This window comes from Talpa occidentalis, unplaced genomic scaffold, assembly GCF_014898055.3.
Source record: "Talpa occidentalis isolate TD23 unplaced genomic scaffold, MPIMG_talOcc4v2.1, whole genome shotgun sequence".
Lineage (NCBI taxonomy): Eukaryota > Metazoa > Chordata > Mammalia > Eulipotyphla > Talpidae > Talpa > Talpa occidentalis.
Genome location: NW_026555331.1, coordinates 73,826,295 through 73,852,670, shown reverse-complemented (window position 1 = coordinate 73,852,670; position 26,376 = coordinate 73,826,295). Strand labels below are relative to the sequence as shown.

Genomic DNA, 26,376 nt, shown 5'->3' with positions numbered 1-26,376 from the left:
AAGCCACACTACTGGAAGACCACTGGACTAACGAGGAGATCAAAGAAGAAATTAAAAAATTCTTTGAATTGAATGACAAGGAGGACACCAATATTCTAAATGTATGGGATGCAGCAAAAGCAGTAATAAGAGGAAAATATATAGCAATAGAAGCTCACATCAAAAAACAAGAAAGAACTCAAAGAAACAACCTAATCTCGAAGCTCAAAGATCTAGAAAAAGAACAACAAAAAAACCCCAGAACCAGTAGAAGAAAAGAAATAATAAAAACCAAAGCAGAAATAAATGAAATTGAAACTAAAAAAACAATCCAAAAGATCAATGAAACCAAGAGCTGGTTCTTTGAAAAAATCAATAAAATAGACAAACCCCTAGCCAGGCTCACAAAGGAAAAAAGGGAGAAAGCACAAATACACAGAATCATAAATGAAAGAGGAGAAATCACAACGGACACAGCAGAAATCAAAAGAATAATCAGTAACTACTATGAACAGTTATATGGAAACAAGTTCAACAATCTAGAGGAGATGGACAAATTCCTACAACTCTACAATCACCCAAAGCTAGATAAAGAAGAATAGAACACCTAAACAGACCAATTACAAGCAGTGAAATTGAAATGGTAATTAAAAAACCTCCCCAAAAACAAAAGCCCGACCTGATGGATTTACAAATGAATTCTACCAAACATTCAGAGACGAATTAGTGCCTATCCTTCACAAACTCTTCCAAAAAATTGAGAAGGAAGGGACAATACCAAACACGTTCTATGAAGCCAATTATTACACTAATACCAAAACCGCGAATAAGGACAACACAAAAAAGGAAACTATAGGCCAATCTCCCTAATGAAACAATGATGCAAAAATCCTCAATAAAATTTTAGCTATCAGAATCCAACAATGTATCCATAAGATAATTCACCACGACCAAGTTGGATTCATTCCAGGGGCACAAGGATGGGTTTAACATCCGAAAATCAATCAACGTTATCCAACACATCAACAAAAAGAAATATAAAAACCATATGATAATATCAATAGATGCTGAGAAAGCTTTCGACAAAGTGCAAACACCCATTCATGATAAAAGCCCTTGAAATTCTTGGGATACAAGGAACATACCTCAACATCATAAAGGCCATCTATGACAAGCCAACAGCCAGTATCATTCTCAATGGTGAAAAGCTGAAAGCAATTCCTTAAGATCTGGAACAAGACAGGATGTCCACTCTCACCACTGCTTTTCAATATAATACTGGAAGTCCTAGCCAGAGCAATAAGACAAGAGAAAGACATCCAAGGAATCCAAATAGGAAAAGAAGAAGTCAAACTATCACTATTTGCAGATGATATGATAATATACATAGAGAACCCCAAAATCTCCACAGAAAAACTAATTCAACTCATCAATCAATTCAGTAAAGTGGCAGGATACAAAATCAACACGCAAAAGTCAGTAGCCTTCCTATACACAAACAATAAATCTGAAGAAGAAGAAATCAAAAAACCACCCCTTTTATTATCGAAACAAAAAAAATCAAATATTTGGGAATAAATCTAACAAAAGAGGTAAAGGACCTATACAAAGAAAACTATAAAACACTGTTAAAAGAAATAGAAGAAGACACAAAGAAATGGAAAGACATCCCCTGCTCATGGATTGGAAGAATAAACATTATTAAAATGGCCATCCTACCAAAAGCAATATACAGATTCAATGCTATTCCAATCAAAATCTCAATGGCATTCTTCAAAGAAATAGAACAATTATTGATGAAATTCATATGGAATCACCAAAAACCCCGAATAGCCAAAGCTCTACTGAAAAAAAAAGAAGGAAATGGAGGCATCACACTCCCAGACTTCAAACTCTACTACAAAGCCATAATCATCAAAACTGCATGGTATTGGAACAAGAACAGACATACAGACCAATGGAATCGAATAGAAAATCCAGAAATAAACCCACAGATTTATGGTCAACTAATCTTTGACAAAGGAGCAAGACTATGCATTGGAGCAAAGAAAGTTTGTTCAATAAATGGTGCTGGGAAAACTGGGTCGCTACATGCAAAAGAATGAAGCTTGACCACTACCTCACACCATACACAAAAATCAACTCAAAATGGATTAAAGAACTAGACATAAGACCTGAAACCATAAAATACATAGAAGGAAATATAGGCGAAACACTACGGGATTTGCACATCAAAGACATCTTTACAGACACATCACCCAAAGCAGTGATAGTGAAGAGAAAGATAAACAGCTGGGACTACATCAAATTAAAGAGCTTCTGCACAGCAAAAGAGACAATAACAAAAACAAAGAGAAACCCCACCAACTGGGAGAACATTTTTGCACCCAACACTAATGATAAAGGACTGATCACAAAAATCTGCAAAGAGCTGATGAGACTCAGCAACAACAAAGAAAATAATCCAGTCAAAAAATGGGCAGAAGAGCTAAAAAGAAACTTCTCTGAAGAGGAAATGCAAATGGCCAACAGACATATGAAAAAATGTTCAACATCACTTGTAATCAGGGAAATGCAAATCAAAACTACCATGAGATACCATCTCACACCAGTGAGAATGGCACATATTAAAAAAACTAGCAACAACAAATGTTGGCGAGGATGTGGAGAAAAAGGAACTCTTGTGCACTGTTGGTGGGAGTGCAAACTGGTCCAACCACTATGGAGAGCTGTGTGGAGATTTCTGGACCTACTAAACATAGGGCTTCCATATGATCCAGCAATTCCACTCCTAGGTATTTACCCAAAGGACACAGAAACATCAATTCCAAAGAGCACCTGTACCCCTATGTTTATAGCAGCACTGTTTACAATAGCTAAGCTTTGGAAACAACCCAAATGCCCAAAAATAGATGACTGGATCAAGAAGATGTGGTACATATATACCATGGAATATTACTCAGCATTCAAAAAAGATAAACACATGCAATTTGCAGCAACATGGATGGCACTGGAAGGGATCATGCTCAGCGAAATAAGCCAAAAAGAAAAAGAAAAATACCGGATGGTCTCACTCATAGCAGGAATCTAGAAAACTTAAATAAGGGACCAGGAAAATGAATATAAGAAAGTGAAAATCAAAATCAACAAAAAACTATGAACCAGAGACACTTGTTGGGGGGTGGGGGCGGGAGGGGAAGGATTGGGGTCAGAATGGGGCGTTTGCAATTGTATGGGGGAATATAAAAATAAAATTTAATATTTAAAAAAAAAATAAAAAAATAAAAGGAAAAAAAAAAAAATATGAAATAGTTTCTTTTGGGACAAAATGAATGGACCTCAAGGTGATTATGTGAAGTGAAATAAACCAAAAAGTGATAGATATAAAAAAAAAAAAAAAAAAAAAAAAAAAAAAAGAAAGATAAACAGCTGGGACTACATCAAATTAAAGAGCTTCTGCACAGCAAAAGAGACAATAACAAAAACAAAGAGAAACCCCACCAACTGGGAGAACATTTTTGCACCCAACACTAATGATAAAGGACTGATCACAAAAATCTGCAAAGAGCTGATAAGACTCAGCAACAACAAAGAAAATAATCCAGTCAAAAAATGGGCAGAAGAGCTAAAAAGAAACTTCTCTGAAGAGGAAATGCAAATGGCCAACAGACATATGAAAAAATGTTCAACATCACTTGTAATCAGGGAAATGCAAATCAAAACTACTATGAGATACCATCTCACACCAGTGAGAATGGCACATATTAAAAAAACTAGCAACAACAAATGTTGGCGAGGATGTGGAGAAAAAGGAACTCTTGTGCACTGTTGGTGGGAGTGCAAACTGGTCCAACCATTATGGAGAGCTGTGTGGAGATTTCTGGACCTACTAAACATAGAGCTTCCATATGATCCAGCAATTCCACTCCTAGGTATTTACCCAAAGGACACAGAAACATCAATTCCAAAGAGCACCTGCACTCCTATGTTTATAGCAGCACTGTTTACAATAGCTAAGCTTTGGAAACAACCCAAATGCCCAAAAATAGATGACTGGATCAAGAAGATGTGGTACATATATACCATGGAATATTACTCAGCCTTCAAAAAAGATAAACACATGCCATTTGCAGCAACATGGATGGCGCGGGAAGGGATCATGCTCAGCGAAATAAGCCAAAAAAAAGAAAAATACCGGATGGTCTCACTCATAGCAGGAATCTAGAAAACTTAAATAAGGGACCAGGAATGAATATAAGAAAGTGAAAATCAAATCAACAAAAAACTATGAACCAGAGACACTTTTTGGGGGGTGGGGGGCGGGAGGGGAAGGATTGGGGTCAGAATGGGGCGTTTGCAATTGTATGGGGGAATATAAAAATAAAATTTAATATTTAAAAAAAAAAAAAAAAAAAAAGATCCTTGTTTGCCTAGACCCTGAATAGTCCTGCCAGTATGTCTTTGATTTGCTATTCTCTGCTAGATTTCTGGACTGTTTTTAACTCCATCTTGGTCCTATATGTTTCAGCCTGAGAGGAAGTTTGGTGTGGTGGTGGTTGGCGTTGGCAGAGCTGGCTCTGTGCGGATGAGAGACTTGCGGAATCCACATGCTTCCTCGGCGTTCCTGAACCTGATTGGCTTTGTGTCCAGGTGACTTGGACTTGCTTTGTGCCTCATAATTTGTGGGAAGCACAATGATATGGATTATGCTGTGGGACATGGAGATTCTTCAGACCCAGGAGTCAGCCAACCCTGTGCTCCTGAACTCTCAGTTCTGTGCTCAGAATCAGATCCACAAAATCTCAAGTTCAATGGTTCTTGAAACTAAAGAGTGCTGACCTGCACTTGGAAATTGCAACAAGTCAACCTAGGGGTGCATTAACCACATGGTGGATTGACCTGAAAGATTTCAGGTGTGCCACTTAGTTGCTACATCAGTTATAACAGCTATCCATGTGGTAGCCCTGGGCTTTACAAACCTTACCAACTATTTGACATGGATACTATTATCAACATTGAATTAAATGTGTAGAAGCTGAACCACAGAGAAGTTGAGTAATTTGTCTGTAGTAACGCTTTTGAAAAAATCTAAGAACTGTGTTTGAATGTAGTACGTTTGATTTCACTGCCCATCATTTTAACACCATGTGTACTTTTCCATGGTGCAATTTTTTTTCCATGGTGTACTTTTTTTTCCATGGTGTACTTTTTCCATGGGGCACTAAGGAGATCCAGAATTGTTGGGAATCCATGGTGCACTTTTTTTTCCATTGTGTACTTTTTTTTCCATGGTGTACTTTTCCATGGGGCACTAAGGAGATCCAGAATTGTTGGGAATCCTCCCTGGTCACACAAAATGATTAGTAGTCAATGCTGTACCTCTTGTACCGCTACTTGAAACTGGGATCAAGCATGACACTTGGGGCCAGGCTGAAGCCAGACCTCTTCTTTTTCCTGAAGCCCCAGTCCTCTGCCAGCTGACTGCCATGACAGTAGGAACTCCTAAACTACCTAGGTCATGTGGGAAAATAGCTAGTTCATACCCCCTGCTTTCTGTACCCTGTCATTATACATACTGTTCCCCTTCTCAATTCTCAAATTAAACAACTTATCTACTAATCCTTACTCTCTCCCCAGGAAATCTTTTCTGAAACCCTAAACTAGATGTTCCTTGTCTTCTCTGAATCTCCCGCCTGTCTTATATTGTTATCATATATGTGTTTGTGTGTCTTTCTTCCTCTATTATAACGTGAACTCATTGGAAGTTGAGGACTTTTAATTTATTCTCTGTGATTGTCCCTATAGTGCCTAGCCCACAATAGCCAAAAACCAATGATCAAATCAAGCAGTGTAGAGTAGGGCCCCATAGGAAGAAACCTACCATAATATCTTTTAATGGCCAGACTTCCCCAAATGCCCTTAACCTGCTAAGCTCAGATGGTACTCTGAGTTGACTGAGAGTTCCTGCTGGCTGCCCCAGATTCCAGTGTGAATGCCTGCTGCTTCACTGCTCCTGCCTCTTCACCAGGGCAATATGCAGCTGGCCAGGACTTCAGCTCTTCTAAAGCAGAATATCCTTGTCACTCTCTCAGAATCTAATGTTAAAAGGTTTCTGTCCTGCCTCTGCTAATGTTTTTTAGTCATGGCAGTCACTGCCTTCTGGGCTTTATTTCCTTTGCTGTAAGGAGACAATATACCTGGCTTCCACTTGACTGTCTACAAGGCTGTGATATATATGAAAGAGCTTAAGGCCTCAAAGTCAGTGTGTTGAATTTGGAATAGGTTTAATAGTCACAGCATTTGACCCAAGTGCATGGAGCTGGCAATGACAATAGAGATCACTTAGCATGAGAAAAAGTTCTTTTTTCATTTTATTTTAAAGTTCTTTTTATTTTAAAGATGAATTCAGAGACTCCCATAACATACAGGTTGTTAATTATGGCCTGAGCAACAGTTCATCAGTCTTCAAACCTAATTTTTCTCATTCCATGGGAAAATGCAGCAGAAGTTGGAGGGAGGAAATTTATTTCTTCATTTCCAAAAGCTACTCATCAAGACATTGTTAAGGGGGTTTTGCTCATTTATTTGATAGTCTGCTTACTTTTGAATTCCATTTCTTTGTTATTTTCAAATAGACGAGAACTCACAAGAATTGATGAAGTTCAGCAGATTTCTTTGGAAGATGCTCTTTCTAACCAAGAGGTTGAGGTTGCTTATATCTGTAGTGAAAGCTCCAGCCATGAGAACTACATCAGGTGGGTAACTTTACTTTGCACAATAGTGCAGGACTGTAAAAAATACATGTACACTAACACATTGGTGAAGGAGTCTTAATAACTAAGGGGAAAAATAATGTAGATTCATGACTTTTAATAATGTCAGTATGTTAAAACCGCTCACTATTGATCATAAATATATAAGAAAGTAGGATTATTTTGCACTATAAAACATTAAGATTTAAAGTGTTTTATTTCTTTTTAAAAAAGATTTATTTTTATTAGATTTAAATCTTTTTTTAAAGATGTATTAGCACTGGGGTATAGGCCAGAGATGTGGAGGGTGAGAGACTCACCAGAGACAGAGTGGGGAACAGAACAAGTGGATTGACTGAAATACACTGCTGAGAGGAGCAGCGGGCGAGACAGAAGAGGTCTGCTATGCCATGTGGGTTAGCTCCCTGGCAGAGGATTGCATTCATGCCACAGTGGCTGGCAATAGCTTGATAGCACTGAGACACTAACCCGTGTCCCACCAGGGAGACGCCAAGTGTTTTATTTCTTTGTAGAAAAATTTTATTGAGAGTAGTTTAAAAAATGCTCATCTTTTTCTTATCATTTAACCTAAAATATAGAACCCAGAGTATTTTCTGAACTTGACAAATTTTCATAGTCCTTTCTAAATTTTAGCCTTTAAAAGTCTTGCAATGTCATGAATATTTCTGAGAGTGCTTTTAATATGAAGTATTTTTGCAATGAGATAAGTAAGGAACTAGTGGTGGCATCAAAGAGGGAAATGACGTCGTAGAGCAAGGGAAGTGAAGTGACCCTCTGCCCCACCTTTGAATGTGAAACCCAGAGCTCTCAAGCATTTGGTGAGACTAATCTAGAAGGAGGAGCCCCCAGGCAGTGAACAAAGGCAGTGCCATCAGCCTCCCTGAATCTCAGCTTCCCTTCAAAGTTCTTTATGTTGAACCATAGTTGACACTGCCATGCTGTTCTCTAGGAGAAAACGGCTCTCTGTCACTCCAACTCAGGTGTGGACAGAAACAGATTTCCTTGATTCCTCTTAACCCTCTTTGGTACTAGAGTGTATTTTCTTTAAAAAACAAACAAACAAACAAACAAGAAAACAAGTACCCATGTAATTCCCATGCATATACAAGTATTCGTGCCCCTATGTATCTAGAGAATCAAATCAAATCAAACTTCTGACTCATTTCTAGGTCCTTCATAGTCAGACTCCTGTCTACTTTTGTGACTTCTTTCTTCTCTACTTCCTATAGCTTACTACTGTGCTGAAATTTGCACCATATCTAAAGGGACAAAGCTCCAGAAAGTGCATAGCTCCTACATGTACTGCTCAAAGTGAGACACCCTCATCCTATTGCACCTGGAAAATGCCTACTCCTACTTCAAACACAGTTCAGATGTACTGATAGTGAAATCTTTTCAGGCTGCCTCAGGTAGAGCTAGCTGCCATAAGATTTGTAACCTTTGTAACTATCTTGTGATAACAGGTAATTTACCTGTTAATGTGTCTTTATTTCTCTTAAACAGAAACTAGTTAACTAGTTGAATATGTGAAATATGAAAGTTCAAATTAACATATTAATGAAAAGTTATTCTTTCCATTTGCACAAAATAATAATTCAAAGTACAATTCTTCCTCCTTATCCTCTGACCATATCACCTGCATTCCTTCAGATACATTTACACTCAAGATTTTTGTGCATTTATAATGTCATTCAGGGCAGTTTAGTGAAGCCTATTTGAAGTGTATTTTTTGTGTATTTATCTCTTCTTTTCAAAGGCAGTTCCTTAATGCTGGCAAGCATGTCCTTGTGGAATACCCTATGACATTGTCTCGGGCGGCAGCTCAGGACCTGTGGGAGCTGGCTGAGCAGAAAGGTGACATATGTTCTGTCTCTCTAGAGCACGGACCCTTCTATTAAGAGTTTCTGCCTCTAAGATTACTGAAGTACCATCTTTTTTGCCTTTAAAATGTAACCCCATATCAGATATATTACTAGGTGGACACCTATTCTCCTCTCCACCCCCCTTATTAAGGACACACCTGAGAGGTGTGTGGAGGGCCAACAGGTGAAGGGATTGGTGAGAATTTGCAAACTATTGTTTGAGACTTACCAGCTTCTCTTATCCTAGTGAAAAATAAGTATATACATTAGTTTCTACTTGTGCTAGTGTCATGATAATGTTTTGATTTTATTTGTTCAGTAATTCTATTATTAATGAAAAGGCACTCACATAAGAGTAATTGATTTTCTTATATTCATATTTTGTATTTTGTGTTGTTCCTTAAGGGGAGCATCAATTTATTAAATATTTACTACATGCCAGGAACTTGGGAATTCTGCTAAGTACTTCATATGTTATGTTAATTCTATAGAAATCCTTGGAGGTAGTAGGTATTTTCTATAGCGAATAGAAATCTTGGCTCAGAGGAGTTATATAATACATGCCATGCCACAAAGCTTGTAACATGACTATTAAATGGAGATTTGAATTCAATCCTTTCAGATTCTGAATCCATCACATTTATTCCTTTAAACTGTACTGCCCTCCAGAGATTTTTATGTTTTTACAGTAACTCAACAAGTCCCACAGTCACAGTGCAGGCAACAAGAATTAACTAGAGACATAGAGATCAATTAACTTTAGCGATAAAAGGAGCTAGTAATTGAGATTTAAATTAAAAAACTCTTTTTGTTTCAGCATTTGCTATTGAAAACCTTTAATATATGAATGTATGATATATGGTGAATAACTGTAATGAAAATCACCCAAAAAATCTATGTAAACTCAAAACTCCTGATTACTTTATCAAAACTCCTGATTATTTTTTTCTGTCACTGGGCTGTGATTCTAGAGGACAGAGCTCATTTTAACCCCTCTGTAACCCCAGCAGCTAAACATTGCCTAGAACTTAATATGTCTTCAGTAGATGTTGTAAAGTAAACAAATGGATGAATAACTATTGTGAAGTGAGCAAGAGGATTGGGAAGATTTGAGGCCATCAGTTTTCTATATTATTTCTCATGGCACAGGTATACATGAGCAAAGTACAAGATGCCAAAGAATGCCACACGGATTTCTTGCCTATTGCAAGGAAAAAAAAAAAAAAGTCTGTTTACAATGAAGAGCTCTGCTGTTATCATCCAAACCAAATGACTGCTGATATGGGTCAATCTGACAAGATTGGGCCTGTTCAGAGTGGTATGGCCATAGAAAATATATGGGTCAGTCTGATATCATGAGCTTTCTGGTATACTTCAACTGTATAACTGAGACTTAAACCAAACTTTCAGTTTATAGAAATAGATAAGGAAACAAATTTAATTGCACCATAAAAAGATAACAGAGTAAGTTTCTTAAAAAGATATAGTTACTCCCTTCTGAAAAGTACAATATGGAAAGGAGGGAAAAGAGTAACTTTATTCTGGAGAAATCAGACAAGCACTACCTCAGCCTATGGTCAAGGTCAACATCAATAATGATAAGTCACCATTTAATGGCATGTATCCTTGATATGATGTGTTGAAAATGACCCATTTCCTCTCTGGTTTTCCTCCTCAAAATATATAGCCCTAGTCTAATCATGAGAAAATCAGCAAAAATACATTAGTTGAGAGGGACTCTACAAAATAACTGACTAATATTCTTCAGAACTGTCAGGATCATTAAAAATAAGAAAAGTTTGAGAAACTTTATAACCCACGATGAGCCTAAGGTGACTTGATGACTAAATGTAATGTGTTATACTAAAACAAACAAAAAAATTAGGTAAAAACTAAAGAAATCAGAATGAAATAGGAACTTTAGTTAATTTTTTTTAAAAATGAGAAACAAAGTACAAAGAATCAGTGTTATATTGGAGATTTGTTATTAGCTCCTTAAGAAGCGAATTTGGTTATGTAAAGATTAGGAATAACTTTTTGTCCCGACCCGCGGGATTCGTAGGCACGAAAAGAGAAGGGCTGAGGATTGAAGTGAGGGGCTTGAGACAACTTGACGCTAGCGTTTACTTCTTTATTTTTCCTTTTCCTTTCTTTTACTTTTCCCTGTCTTTCTACCTTCCCTGACCTTCTCTCTGCTCCTCTCGCAATAATCTCTCTCGCAATAACCTCCTCGCAATGACCTCCTGACCTTCTCGTGGTTCTCCTCTTATATCCTGGTAGCTCCTCCCATCGCACCTCCCAGTCTCATTTGATTAATAGGAAACACCTGTAGTTTCTCAGCAGGCAAACTGTAAAGTGAAAACTAATTAATAGCACGTGTGTTGCGCAACACAGCGCATGCTCCAGGCGGCTCTGGACAACTTTAAAAAAAAATAAAGTTCTTAACAATGAAAGTGACCTTTGTTCTCTAGGTAAATATTCATAACTCATGCTAGAACATTCATTAAGCACTTGTACATAATTATCATTATATAAGAGCTATGGAGCTTGATAATAGTGATAACACAACAATGCACCTTATCCTTGGGGAACTCACATTGCTAAATGTTCATAATTAGCAGTGTTAATTTACGTGCTACAAAGGATTTGAAAAGGCAACTGTAACATTGTAGTCCAGGAAGTAAGAAACTTACTAAACTCGGAATACCAAAAGTTACATCATTTCAGTTGGCATATATACACAAAATGTGTGGGTGATATTTGCAGTATGATTGAATAGGAAGCCTAGGACATTATTCCCCCAAGTAGACACTTACTCAACACACATATATATACCAAATAGCCTTTGTGAGAACTTCAGAAACAAATTAAGTGGCTGCAGTACCCCAGGCAAGCACAAAGTCAAGAAGATCTACATTGAAACAGGTAAGAAAGTTTATTACATTAGCTCTTAATAGCCCTTACCCCTTCCTTGTACAACATTGGTATGAGCAGAAACCTTTAGGGACTTGTGAGACACCATCAACCAGATGCATTATTGCAAGTTCTAGAAAGAGAGAGAAAGGAAAAGAGAAGTTATTTGAAGAAAAATGTCTGAAAACTTCCCAAATTTGAGGAAGGTATTGGGGTACAAATTCAAGACACTATATGAGCTCCAACTAAATACAAGTCCAGAGACCCTCACCAGGATACATTATAATTCTTCTGTCAAAACTCACAGGCAAAGGCATAATCTTCAAAAAATCAAAGGAAAGTGACTCATAGTATACAAAGGAGCTTTTACATGATTCTCAGCAGAATTCTCAGTTGAAACTTTGTAGTCCAAAAAGTAGATGGGTGTATCAAAATGTTGAAAGGAAAAATAATATCCTGCCAACTAAGAATACTACTTTCAGCAAAACTGTGTATCAAAAATGAAGGTGAAATTAAGACTATTCCCATACAGGGTCCTCCCTGGTGGTGCAAGGAGTTAAGACACAACCTATGAAGCTACCCACAGCCATGCAACATAAGCTACCCACATGGCAGGGCAGACCTCTCCTGTCTCACCCGCTGCTCCCCCCAGCAGTGTATTTCAGTCAGTCTGCCTGTTCTGTTCCCCACTCTGTTTCTGGTGAATCCTCTTACTCCCCACACCTCTGGCCTGTACCCCAGTTCTTGTATGCATAAATAAATAAATCTTTAAGAAAAAAAGATTATTCCCAGACAAGTGAAAGTTGAAGGAGCTAATTTGCCATTACACATATAGGAAATTCTAAAGGAAGCCCTTCAAACTGAAACAAAAGTGTGCTAGACAGCAATACAAAAGCATTTTAAAATGAAAAGGAAAATATAAAGACAAAGAATACTGTAGTAGTTATATTGGTGCATAAGTCATTTTTTAATTTTTTTATTTTTCTGAGCATTTTTATTTTATATATTTTTTACATCATTTTTCATTTTTGCACAATGTATGCATTTTCATATTGGTCATAGTCCCCATACAATTCCTACCCCTCTTGTTTTGATCCTACTCTCTCCCCCCCCCCCATAGTGTGTCTCTGGTTTGTAGTTGGTTGTTGATTTTGATTTTTACTTTATTATAATTAGTCTTTTTCCTGGATCCTTATTTAGGTTTGCTAAATTCTTGCTATGAGTGAGACCATCTGATATTTTTCTTTTACTTTCTGGCTTATTTTGCCGAGCATGATCCCTCCCAGCTCCATCCATGTTGCTGCAAATTGCATGAGTTTATCTTTTTTGATTGCTGAGCAATATTCCGTTGTATATATGTATCACATCTTCTTGATCCAGTCATCTATTTTTGGGCATTTGGGTTGTTTCCACTGTTAAAAGAAATAGGAGAAGACACAAAGAAATGGAAAGACATCCCCTGCTCATGGATTGGAAGAATTAACATTATCAAAATGGCCATCCTACCAAAAGCAATTTACAGATTCAATGCTATTCCAATAAAAATTTCAATGACATATTTCAAAGAAATAGAACAAATATTGATGAAATTCAAATGAAACCACCAAAAACCCTGAATAGCCAAAGCTCTTCTGAAAAAAAAAAAAAAAAGAAGGGAATGGAGGTATCACACGCCCAGACTTCAGATTATACTACAAAGCCATAATAATCAAAACTGCATGGTATTGGAACAAGAACAGATGCATGGAACAATGAAACCAAATAGAAAATCCATAAATAAACCCACAGATTTACGGTCAACTAATCTTTGACAAGGGAGCATAAGTCATTTTAAATTCAGGTATAAAATTGAAAATATGTAGCACAAAATAACTACAAATGTATCTTAATGGTTTGTAATGCAAAAATATCATTTTTGACATGAGAAACAAGTTGAGAGGTTGGAAATATTAAGGAATAGAACATTTATATGCAATTGAAGTTTAATTGTTTAAATTAGGTTATTTTGACTTTAAGATGTTTTATATAGGGCCTACCTGGTGGCGCAGCAGTTGAGCGCTGGGTTGCGAAGCTGCCCGCAGCCTCTGCAGCACTGGTTTGATCCCCAGCTGCTCCCCTGCCACGGGAGGAGGGTCCCACATGGCACGCAGACCTCTCCTGCTGCCCGCTGCTCCCCTCAGCAGTGTACTTCGGTCCTTCTGCCTGCTCTGCTCCTAGCTCTGGCTCTGGTGAATTCTCTCACCCTCCCCCCGCTTCTGACTGTATGTATCCAGTGCTTGTATAAATAAATAAATAAATCTTTAAAAAAAAGATGTTTTATATAATAATGACATAAAAAATACCCCTAGAATACACAAAAGGAAATGAGAAAGGAATCAAAACATGTCACCACAAAAAATCAAAATAACATAGCTATGTTAAGTAGGAAAACAGACCTGTAACTAGTGAGGAGATTGAGTAATCAAAACCTCACAACTAGAAAATCCCAGAACTGCATAGCTTCACTGAAGAATTCTGCCAAATAATTATGCAAGAACTAACACCAATACTCCTCAAAAATTTCCCCCCAAAAATCAAAGAGACATTTTATGAGTCCAACATTATTCTAATACCAAAGCTGGATAAAGATATCACAAGAAAACTATAGATCTGCATTCAGATGAATATAGATAGGTGCAGATGCTCTCAGCAAAACACCAACAACCCAAATTCAACTGCATATTTAAAGGATTATTGATTATGATCAAGTGGAATTTATTCCTGGAATGCAAGAATGGGTCAAAATATGAAAATCAATCAATGTAATACACCACATTAATGGGATGAAGGACAAAATCCATAAAATCATATCATATGTTGATGTAGAAAAAACATTTGACAAATTTCAGCATCCTTTCATGATAAAAGAAAAACACAACAAATTATAGAATAATAGAAGGAAACTCCTTAGTAATAAAAAGGACCATATATGAAAGACCCACAGCTAACATCATACTCAGTGGGGTAATACTGAGGCTTTTCCCATAAAATCAGAAGACAAGAATGCCTACTTTTACTCCTCCTATTGATAATATTACTACAAGTTAGTCAGAGCAATTAGCCAAGTAAAAGAAACAAAGACACCTAACTTAGAAAGGAAGAAAGGAAATCATCTCTGCAAATGACATGAAGAATTCTAACAATGCTCCTACATGTAGATGACCCTAAGGATTCCACCATAAGCTGTTAGAACTAATAAGTTCAGTAAAGTAATAGGATGCAAAGTCACATATGGAAATATAACAGCAAATTTTCTGAAAGGAAATTAAGAAAGAAATACACCATTTACAGTAGCATCAAAAACATTGAAATACCTGGAAATAAACTTAACCAAGGAGACAAAAGACACAGAAAACTGCAAAACATGGGCAAAAGATTACTAAGGAACTCATAAGTAAATGGTATGACATCTAGTATTCATGGACTGAAAGACTTATATGTCCACACCACCCAAAGTAATATACAGATTCATGATAATCTAGCAAAATTCAATGGTATATTTTTTTGACAGTAATAGAAGCAGTCGGCCAAAATAATTTATGGAGTCATCAAAATGATTATATTGTTTTGGCCAGATACTCAAAACAGTGTCAAATGGCAACAAAGAAATAGTTTATTCCTGCTTTAAAACACATTGCAGGGCCTCCCCAGTAGCGCAGTGGTTGAGCACTGGGTTGCGAAGTTGCCCGCAGCCTCTGCAGCGCCAATCCCCGGCTGCTCCCCGCTACTGGAGGAGGGTCCCACATGGTGCGCAGACCTCTCCTGCCGCCTGCTCCCCTTAGCAGTGTACTTCGGTCCTTCTGCCTGCTCTGTTCCCTGCTCTGGCTCTGGTGAATTCTCTCACCCTCCTGCACTTCTGACTGTACCCAATGCTTGTATAAATAAATGAATAAATCAATAAATCTTTTTAAAAAAATAGAAATTTGGAGAAGCGTATATCAACATGGTGGTGAGGAAACACTGCGAGTAAGATCTCCCATTAAGAAAAAGTTAATAGGGAGGAAAAGCGGCAGGTCCCAGTGAGAACTGGGACATGGAAGATAAACGGACGGCTCCAGCAAACTACCCGAAGAAGAAATTTGCCATAAAAAAGGACTAGAAGGGAGGAAAGCTCAGAACCCTGCTACCCTCCCCCACCCACAAAGTCAGCACTCTCCGACCAACAGAAAGGAGGAAAAAAAAAAAAAAACAACCAACAAGAAAAAACTATGCATCAAGCGGGACTGTGAGTAGAAAGGAACAATTTCAGCCACCACACCCCGAGAACTGGAACTGTGGAGAACCCTGCAGGATTCATCGCAGAGGTGAGGGAACGGCTCTAGGCGCCATTAGAGAAAAACAAAGACTCCTGGAGACCTACAAACAGCCCCAGGCCAGCCGGTAGCTCTTGCGGGAAAGCAGCGTGCTTGAAAAGCAAACGCGGATCGCAGCTGCCCAGGTTCCCATGCCTGTGACCTAGGCTTGCGGGGAGATGCGCAGGAGCCCTCACTGAGGTGAAAGTCCCTTACTGAGTAATCAGAAACCAGGCACCTTGACACTGGAGCGGAGTGCAAAAGGCGCCATTTCTGTGGACACTGAACTGGGCTACAGCCCGTGTCCTGGACCTGAGGGCTTTGGAACTGAGACCCAGGGCACAAAATTCGGGGCATGGGTTCCCCACGACGGTGGGGCACAAGGCAGACATAGCACCCCAAAGCCATTGAGGCTTTCCCCACCACTCCCACTCTGTTCCCTGTCCCATGGGGTGAAAAAAAAAAAGCTCCCCAAGGACACTAGGAGAGATCTCTAGCGCCACCTAGTGACCAGAAAAAAATCACAAACACCCCATAGAATAGGTTCCTCTCTTCAGTAAAGACTGCTTAAAACCAGAAGAAGACTCCCAGAGGAGCCAGTGGTGAGCTGGAAAGTTTGCCCATGCCAGGCCCCTTCTGACCAGTAGTCTGAGCCCAGCGGGGGAGTGGGCACCCACGGCCGGAGCAGACCAGGCACACGGAAGAGTGTGCCTCTCTCTGAATCGCCATTTTAGAATAGGGACCTTTCTTCAGTAGACTGCTTGAGAGAGGTGAGCTGGGAAGTTCACCCACGCCAGGCCCCTTCTGGCCTGCAGTCCGAGCCCAGAGCGGGAGCAGAAACCCACCGCCAGGGCAGACCGGGCACTTAGGGAGTGCGTCCCGCGTCACCGTTTTAAAACAAGGACATTTCTTCAGTAAAGACTGCCTGAAACTGGCAGAAGGCTCCCGGAGGAGCCAGAGGTGAGCTGGGAAGTTCGCCCATGCCAGGCCCCTTCTGGCCTGCAATCCGAGCCAGAGGGGGAGCAATAACCCACCACTGGGGCAGACCAGGCACGCAGGGGAGCGTGTCCCCACATCGGCATTTTAGAACAGGGACCTTTCTACAGTAAAGACTGCTTGAAACCGACAGATGGCTCCTGGAGGAGCCACAGGGGAGTGGAGAGTTCACCCAAGATGCCGGCCAGTCCCAGCAACAGAGTGTCCCAATGCATACGGCACATTAGAAAATGTGAAAAGTAAATGAATACTTAATTTGAGTGTTTATATATAACAATGACAAATTTGTTTGCAAGATGAGAAAGTTTAGAATTCAAAAAGTGGCAAAAGAAAATGAGATATAATATGTATTAGAAAATCATGATTTGGTAACGACAAAAAAGTCCAGTAGACCTTTCTAAGGACATCTGAAAGCAGAGACCCAAAATGGTAGAAACAGTGGTTTTCTAGATTTTTAGACTTCATGGATCAGTAATAATTTTTTAAGAATTTGTCATCATTCACAAATATAAACAAAATTTTAAAACCAAAAAAAATGAAGGATGTAATAGCCAAAAAAGGTAGTTTGTTAAATAAATTAAATAAACAAATAATTTATGGCGAAAAAAAAAAAAAAAACAGACAGTAGGGAGTAGAAGAACCACATGCAACGGAGCAACTCCTCAGGAAAAAAGCACACCACAAAAAGAAAACCAGCCCCCAGATTTCAATGACAGTAACTTGGAAGAACTTCTGAGCCTTCCAGAAAGAGAATTTAAAATTGCCATGATTAAAAAACTGACAGAAGTCATATAGGAAAACAATGATAAGGAAAAAATAATCAACGACCAGAAGAATGAAACTGAGTCCCTAAAGAGGGAAGTAAAAGAAATGCAGGAGATCAAAGAATTAATGGAGGCACTACAGAACTCTGGGAAAAGCAATGAAAGCAGAATAGATGAAATGGAAGAATGAATAAGCACTCTTGAAGACACAGAAATAAAAAGAACCAAACAGAAAAGGAAAGAGAAGTACAAAGGAAAAAGACCAAAGAAAGACTTTCGGGACTATCTGACTCCATGAGGAAATGAAATATAAGAGTTACAGGAATCCCAGAAGGAGAGGAGAGAGATGTAGGAACAGAGAAAATATTTAAGGAGATAATTGAATAGAACTTCCCAAACGTGAAGAAGGAGCTGAAAATTGATATACAAAAAGCAAGAAGAACACCAGACTTCCACGACGAAAGGAAAAATACAGCAAGACACATACTAGTAAAGCTCCCAAGAATCCAGGACAAGGAAAAAATAATGAAGCTGACAAGAGGGAAGAAACAAATAAAATTCAAAGGAAAACCAATCAGGCTGACATCAGACTTCTCTAAAGAAACACTACGGGCAAGGAGAGAGTGGAGGGACATAGTCAACAGACTCCAAGAAAACAGATGCCAACCAAGAATACTCTATCCTGCAAAGCTCTCCTTCCTCTATGAAGAATAAGGACCTTCCCAGACAAACAGAAACTCTGGAATTTCATTACGAATAAACCCCCACTCCAAAAAATACTACAAAGAGTCCTAACGCCAGAACCTTAGAGGGATGAATAACAATGAAAGAAAGCCAAAAATTATTAAAAGAATAAATAAATAAAATCAAAGGGAAGACAAACACAATGGCTAATAGAGATGCTAACATATCAATATTAACTCTAAATGTAAATGGACTAAACTCTTCAATAAAAAGACACAGAGTCGCAGGCTGGATTAAGAAACGAAACCTAACCTTTTGCTGTCTCCAGGAAACACATTTAGCTACAAAAGATAAAAATAGACTCAAAGTTAAAGGATGGAAAACAATCTCACAAGCAAATGGACCAAAAAAGAAAGCAGGAACAGCTATACTTATATAAGATTAAACAGATTTCTAACTTAAAAAGATAAAAAGAGACACCAACGGACACTACATTATGATCAAGGGGACAATACTTCAAGAAGAAATAACACTCATACATATATTCACCAAACGAAGGAGTACCAAAATATATCAGACAACTACTGTCATCTCTGAAAACAGACATCAGAGAAAACATATACGTAGTGGGAGACTTCAACACACCACTATCAACAATGGATAGATCAACGAGACAAAAAATAAGTGAAGACACTAAAGCTCTAAATAAGGATCTAGAGTGCTTGGGTTTAACAGACATCTATAGAACACTAAACCCAAAAAAAAACGGAGTACACATTTTTCTCAAGTGCACACGGATCATTCTCCAGGATCGATCACATACTGGGACACAAGACAAACATCAACAGATACACCAAGATTGAAATCATACCAACCATCTTTTCTGACCATGAAGGCATCAAACTAGAAATAAACCATAAAAAGAAGGCAAGGAACTCTCCTACCTCATGGAGATTGAAAACCACACTACTGGAAGACCACTGGACTAATGGGGAGATCAAAGAAGAAATTAAAAAATTCTTTGAATTGAATGACAAGGAGGACACCAATTTCCTAAATGTATGGGATGCAGCAAAAGCAGTAATAAGAGGAAAATATATAGCAATAAAGGCTCACATCAAGAAACAAGAAAGAACTCAAAGAAACAACCCATTCTCGAAGCTCAACGATCTAGAAAAAGAACAACAAAAGAAACCCTAAACCAGTAGAAGAAAAGAAATAATAAAAACCAAAGCAGAAAATAAATGAAATTGAAGCTAAAAAAAAAAATCCAAAAGATCAATGAAACCAAGAGCTGGTTCTTTGAAAAAATAAATAAAATAGACAACCCCCTAGCCAGGCTCACAAAGGAAAAAAGGGAGAAAGCACAAATAAACAGGATCATCAATGAAAGAGGAGAAATCACAACGGACACAGCAGAAATCAAAAGAATAATCAGTAACTACTATGAACAGTTATATGGAAACAAGTTCAACAATCTAGAGGAGAAGGACAAATTCCTACAACTCTACAATCACCCAAAGCTAAATCAAGAAGAAATAGAACACCTAAACAGACCAATTACAAGCAGCAAAATTGAAATGGTAATCAAAAACCTCCCCAAAAACAAAAGCCCAGGACCTGATGGATTTACAAATGAATTCTACCAAACATTCAGAGATGAATTAGTGCCTATCGTTCACAAACTCTTCCAAAAAATTGAGAAGGATATACAATACCAAACATGTTCTATGAAGCCAACATTACACTAATACCAAAACCGAACAAGGACAACACAAAAAAGGGAAACTACAGACCAATCTCCCTAAAAAACACTGATGCAAAAATCCCCAATAAAATTTTAGCTACCAGACTCCAACAATATATCCATAAGATAATTCACCACGACCAAGTAGGATTCATGCCAGGGACACATCCAAAAATCAATCAACGTTATCCAACACATCAACAAAAAGAAATATAAAAACCATATGATAATATCAATAGATGCTGAGAAAGCTTTTGACAAAGTGCAACACCCATTCATGATAAAAGCCCTTGAAAATCTTGGGATACAAGGAACATAGCTCAACATCATAAAGGCCATATATGACAAGTCAACAGCCAGTATCATTCTCAATGGTGAAAAGCTGAAAGCATTTCCATTAAGATCTGGAACAAGAAAAGGATGTCCACTCTCACCACTGCTTTTCAATATAATACTGGAAGTCCTAGCCATTGCAGTAAGACAAGAGAAAGACATAGAAGGAATCCAAATAGGAAAACAAGAAGTCAAACTCTCAGTATTTGCAGATGATATGATAATATACAGAGAGAACCCCAAAAACTCCACAGAAAAACTAATTCAACTCATCAATCAGTTCAGTAAAGTGGCAGGATACAAAATCAACACGCAAAAGTCAGTAGCCTTCCTATACACAAACAATAAATCTGAAGAAGAAATAAAAAAAAATCCCTTTAATTATTGAAACAAAAAAAAATCAAATACGTGGGAATAAATCTAACAAAAGAGGTAAAGGAAAGAAAGAAAACTATAAAACACTGTTAAAAGAAATAGAAGAAGACACAAAGAAATGGAAAGACATCCCCTGCTCATGGATTGGAAGAATAAACATTTTTAAAATGGCCGTCCTACCAATAGCACTATACAGATTCAGTGCTATTCCAATAAAAATTTTAATGTCATTCTTCAAAGAAATAGAACAATTATTGATGAGATTCATATGGAATCACCAAAAACCCTGAATAGCCAAAGCTCTCCTGAAAAAAAAAGGGAATGGAGGCATCACACTCCAGACTTCAAACTATACTACAAAGCCATAATCATCAAAACTTCATGGTATTGGAACAAGAACAGACACACAGACCAATGGAATCGAATAGAAAATCCAGAAATAAACCCACAGATTTATGGTCAACTAATTTTTGACAAAGGAGCAAAGAATATGCACTGGAGCAAAGAGTTTGTTCAGTAAATGTTGGGGGGAAAACTGGGTCGCTACATGCAAAAGAATGAAGCTTGACCATGACCTCACACCATACACAAAAACCAACTCAAAATGGATTAAAGAACTAGACATAAGACCTGAAACTGTAAAATACATAGAAGGAAATATAGGAGAAACACTACGTGATATGCATCTCAAAGACATCTTTAGAGACACATCACCCAAAGCAGTGATAGTGAAGGCAAAGATAAACAGCTGGGACTACATCAAATTAAAGAGCTTCTGCACAGCGAAAGAGACAATAACAAAAACAAAGAGAAACCCCACCAACTGGGAGAACATTTTTGCACCCAACACTAATGATAAAGGACTGATCACAAAAATCTGCAAAGAGCTGATGAGACTCAACAACAACAAAGAAAATAATCCAGTCAAAAAATGGGCAGAAGAGCTAAAAAGAAACTTCTCTGAAGAGGAAATGCAAATGGCCAACAGGCATATGACAAAATGTTCAACATCACTTGCCATCAGGGAAATGCAAATCAAAACTACCATGAGATACCATCTTACACCAGTGAGAATGGCACATATTAAAAAAACTAGCAACAACAAATGTTGGCGAGGGTGTGGAGAAAAAGGAACTCTTCTGCACTGTTGGTGGGAGTGCAAACTGGTCCAACCACTGTGGAAAGCTGTGTGGAGATTTCTGGACCTACTAAACATAGAGCTTCCATATGATCCAGCAATTCCACTCCTAGGTATTTACCCAAAGGACACAGAAACATCAATTCCAAAGAGCACCCCTATGTTTATAGCTTTACAATAGCTAAGCTTTGGAAACAGCCCAAATGCCCAAAAATAGATGACTGGATCAAGAAGATGTGATACATTTACACCATGGAATGTTACTGAGCATTCAAAAAAGATAAGCACATGCAATTTGCAGCAACATGGATGGCGCTGGAAGGGATCATGCTCAGCGAAATAAGCCAGAAAGAAAAAGAAAAATACCGGATGGTCTCACTCATAGCAGGAATCTAGAAAACTTCAATAAGGGACCAGAAAAATGAATAACTATAGGAAAGTGAAAATCAAAATTAACAAAAAACTGTGAACCAGAGACACTCTATGGGGGGTGGGGGGCATGGAGGTGAGGGATTGGGGTCAAAATAAGGGGGTTGCAATTTTATGGGGAATATAAAATTAAAATTTATTTTAAAATAAATAAATAAATAAATAAAACCTATTACAGGGTATAGTAATGAACAGTAGTGATACTTGGATATAAGCACAGACATTTAGTCCAAAGGAATAGATTAGGGGGCCCGGAAATAAACTCTTGGATATGTGGTCTTTGATAAGACCTCCAAGATCACACAATGGGAAAGCATAAAGTTTCTTCAACAATGATGTAGGGAAAAGTGGATATCCAAATGCAAAAGAATGTGGTATTATCATTACCTTACAAAATGTTAACTCAAAAACAGATTAAGAGCATTTGTGTGATCTGAAACTATAAAATTCCTTGGGAAAAACAGAAGGAAAAATTATCTAGATATTGACTACAGCAATGAGTTTTGTGATGTGAAAAGAGCAAAGAACAATAACAAAAATTGATAAATAGGATTGCACTGAACTAAAAAGTTTCTCACAACAAAGGAATTAATTACCAGAGTAATCACCAGGCAACCTATGGACTGGGAGAATATATGCAAATTATATACCTAATAAGGTATTAATATTCAGAATACATAAACTCAACAACAGCAGTAAAAGATATCCTGATTTAAAATGTACACAGGACCTGATTGTAATAATTTCTTCAGAGAGATACATACAAATGATCAACAGACATCAGAAAATACACTCAAAATAGCCAGTGATTGAAATGAGATATCTCCTCAGGACCAGTAGGATGACCACTATGAAAAGAAAACAATTAACCTGAAAACAACAAGTGCTTAAGAGTTTAAGAAATAGCCATTGTGCACTATTGGTGCATGTACAAAATGGTGCAACTACTGTGGAAAATAAAGTGGGTCCTGGTTTCATTAAAAATATAACTTCCATATGATAGAGCAATTTGACTTCTGGGTATAAAGAAATGAAAGTAGGATCTGAAAGAGATAATTGCATACCCATGTTCATCATAGCATATTACTCATAATAACCAAGAGATGGAAGCAACCCAAATGTCCATTGAGGTATAAATGGATAAAGAAAATATTCTGATATATACAATGGTATATTATTCAGTCTAAAGAAAGAAGGAAATGCTGCAACATGCCTCCAGAACCTTAAAAACAATATATTAAGTGAAATAAATGAGTCACAAACTAACAGATTATATGGGATATCTGAAGGAGTCTGATTCATGGAAACAGAAAATAGAATAGTAGTTGCTAGGGGTGGGGGTTGGGGAAAGTTATATGTGAAGTAGTTGTTTAGCAAGATCTAAAAGTTCTAAATATCTTTCACACAACAAAGTGAGTATAGTTAACTCTGCTAGACTGTATATTTTACATGGTTAATATGGTTGATTGTAGGCCTCCCTGAGGGGGGTAGGAGTGAAGTCTCAGAGCTTTTACTCCTATGGCGTAGTTTGATCCTTGGTGAGGGGGCTAACCCTCTCCTGTCTTGCCTGATGCTCCCCTTAGCCATGCATTTCAGTAAATCCAGCTGTTCTGCTCCTAGTCTGTGTCTAGTGAATCCTGTTACCCCCAACCTCTGGCCTGCATCCCAGTTATTCTGTGCAAAAAAAAAAAAAGGTAGATAGTATATATATATATATATATATATATATATTTTTTTTTTTTTTTTTTTTTTGGTGGGACCCTTGCTGGTGGCCGGGAATCGAACTGGCGCTGCAGAGGCTGCGGGCAGCCTCGCAACCCAGCACTCAACCGCTGCACCACCAGGGGAGGCTTGATAGTATATATCTTGCTTTTATTTTTTTTTTTTAAATGAAATATGTTTAGAAGACTGAGGGCAAAGTTGAAGACAGGATTTGACCTCAAGTGGAGTGCAGCTGCATGGTAATTCAGAAGGCTCTATTCAATTTGGCAATTCAAAACATGTATAAAAAATTCAAATACTTAGTAAACCTTTTATTTTACAGAAATATATAAAGTTATTTGTTCCAGAGGTATTCATGCCAACATTATAATAGAAAAAAAGGTAAACACATTTGGTATTCAGTAGTAAGAGACTGGTTAATAGCTAATTGTGGTACGTTCATCTGATAGAATATTACGCAGGCTCTAAAGTTCATGAAGATTCTTAGTGTAATAAGAGTAGGTACATTATGCAGGCTAATGCCAAATGCAGGTCATAAAACTATGCATTGTGTTAATGCTGTTAAGACAAAAATGATATATTGACAGTTTTCACAATTGTGGCTATTTCTTGGTAGTGACATATCAACAACTTGTTTAGTAGTGGTCATTTCTTGGTAATACCATTCAGGGTAAATTTATTTTCCTTGTATTTCTCTTTTTTTAATTTTCTTGTTTTCTATAATGGATCTAATTTGCTTTCATAATATGAAAGAAAACAATACAGTTTAAAAATTAAGGTGAAAAGGTACCAAACTATACAAATGGTATTACTAAAACAAATTTGAACAAGTTACATGGTTTGAACAAGTAATTAGAGAAATTTAAATAATCAATGAAAATAAGAAAAATGTTAATACATTATAAACTCTCCACAGAAAGAGAAAGTAGATTTATGTTGTGCTGTTCCAATTGGTAGGGGATAGAATTATAGAAATGGACATGTCAGGGTCTTTTTAGCAAAAATTTCATAAGAACCTAAGTGTTCTAACATAGACAGTGAACTCAGGAAAACAAAACATGAAGAAAACAAGCTTAGTAAAGATTGAAACCATAAAAAAAAAAAACACCCACAGAAATTCTAGAGCTGAAGAATCAAGAAATGCAGTAGAGAACTTTCAACAATAGAATTAATCAGGCAGAAGAAGAACATTTTTTAAAATATTCTCTAAAATGAAAAAAAAAGAAATGAGAACTATAAGAATGGAGAAAGCAAATCTGAATCGCATCAGTTGAAACACTATTCACATTATGGGAGACCCAGAAAGAGAAAGACAGAAAGGAACAGAAAACTTAAAGAAATAATGGCTAATAACTTCCCAAATCTGGGAAGAGAGATGGCTATCTGGAACATAAAGTACAAGTATCCAGAAACAAATTCTACTCAAAGAGATCTTCACCAGCTACATTATAATCAAGCTCTCCTAAATCACAGATAGAATTTTGAAAGTAACTAGAAAAAAAAAAAAAGTGTGACAATGCTGATAAGGCTACCAGCAGATTTCCCAGCAGAAACCTTGTAGGCTAGGAAAGCATGGGATGGTATAGTCACAGCACCCAAAGGAAAATATAAAAAAGTTGTTCTTCAGTAATGAAACAGCAATAAATACAAAACAAAAACTGAGGGCATGTGTCACCAGTAGTACTGCCTTGCGAGAAATGTTAATGCTGAAGCAAGAATGCTAACTGCTATCAGGAAAATATGTGAAAGTATAAAATTCACTTGTAAAGGTAAATATACAGTCTAATTTAAAACCTCTCATAGTGCAAAGATAATTTGTAAATTACTCTGAACTCTGGCATATAGGTTAAAGACAAAAGCATTCACAATAAATAGCTACAATATGTTAATGGATACACAGTATACAAGATGTAACTTGGGATACCAACATTATTGGGGTTAAGTAAATGTGTGGAAATTTGATGCAACTAAAGTTGTTATCAGCTTAAAGTTGACTATTATAAGATGTAATTTGAAAGACCCATGGTAATTTCAAAGAAACAAGCCTATAATATGTTCACAAATGGTGAAGTGAAAAAAGTCAAAGCTTACCACTACAAAAAAGGAAAAGAGAGCAAAAGAGAAAGAAATGAAAAGAGCTTACAGATTGGAAAGCAATTAAAATATGGTGATAGTCTTTATCAGTAATTACTGTAAATGTAAATTGTTTGAACTCCCTAAGTAAAAGACAAAGTTTCTCAGTAGATTAAAAAAGAAGACCCAAATTTATGCTACTTATAAGAGACTTGCTTAAGTTTAAAATATTCACATAGACTGAAAGTGGAGGAATG

General features: G+C 37.4%; 1 protein-coding gene across 1 annotated transcript in view; it reads left to right on the top strand.

Moving 5' to 3' along the window:
• Positions 1–26,376, top strand: part of BLVRA (biliverdin reductase A) — a 67,881-nt gene that overhangs the window by 30,074 nt on the left and 11,431 nt on the right. The window contains exons 3-5 of the mRNA XM_037506997.1: positions 4,508–4,629; positions 6,615–6,734; positions 8,509–8,606. Coding sequence (XP_037362894.1) covers positions 4,508–4,629; positions 6,615–6,734; positions 8,509–8,606 — 340 coding nt within the window. The remainder of the gene's footprint in view (positions 1–4,507; positions 4,630–6,614; positions 6,735–8,508; positions 8,607–26,376) is intronic.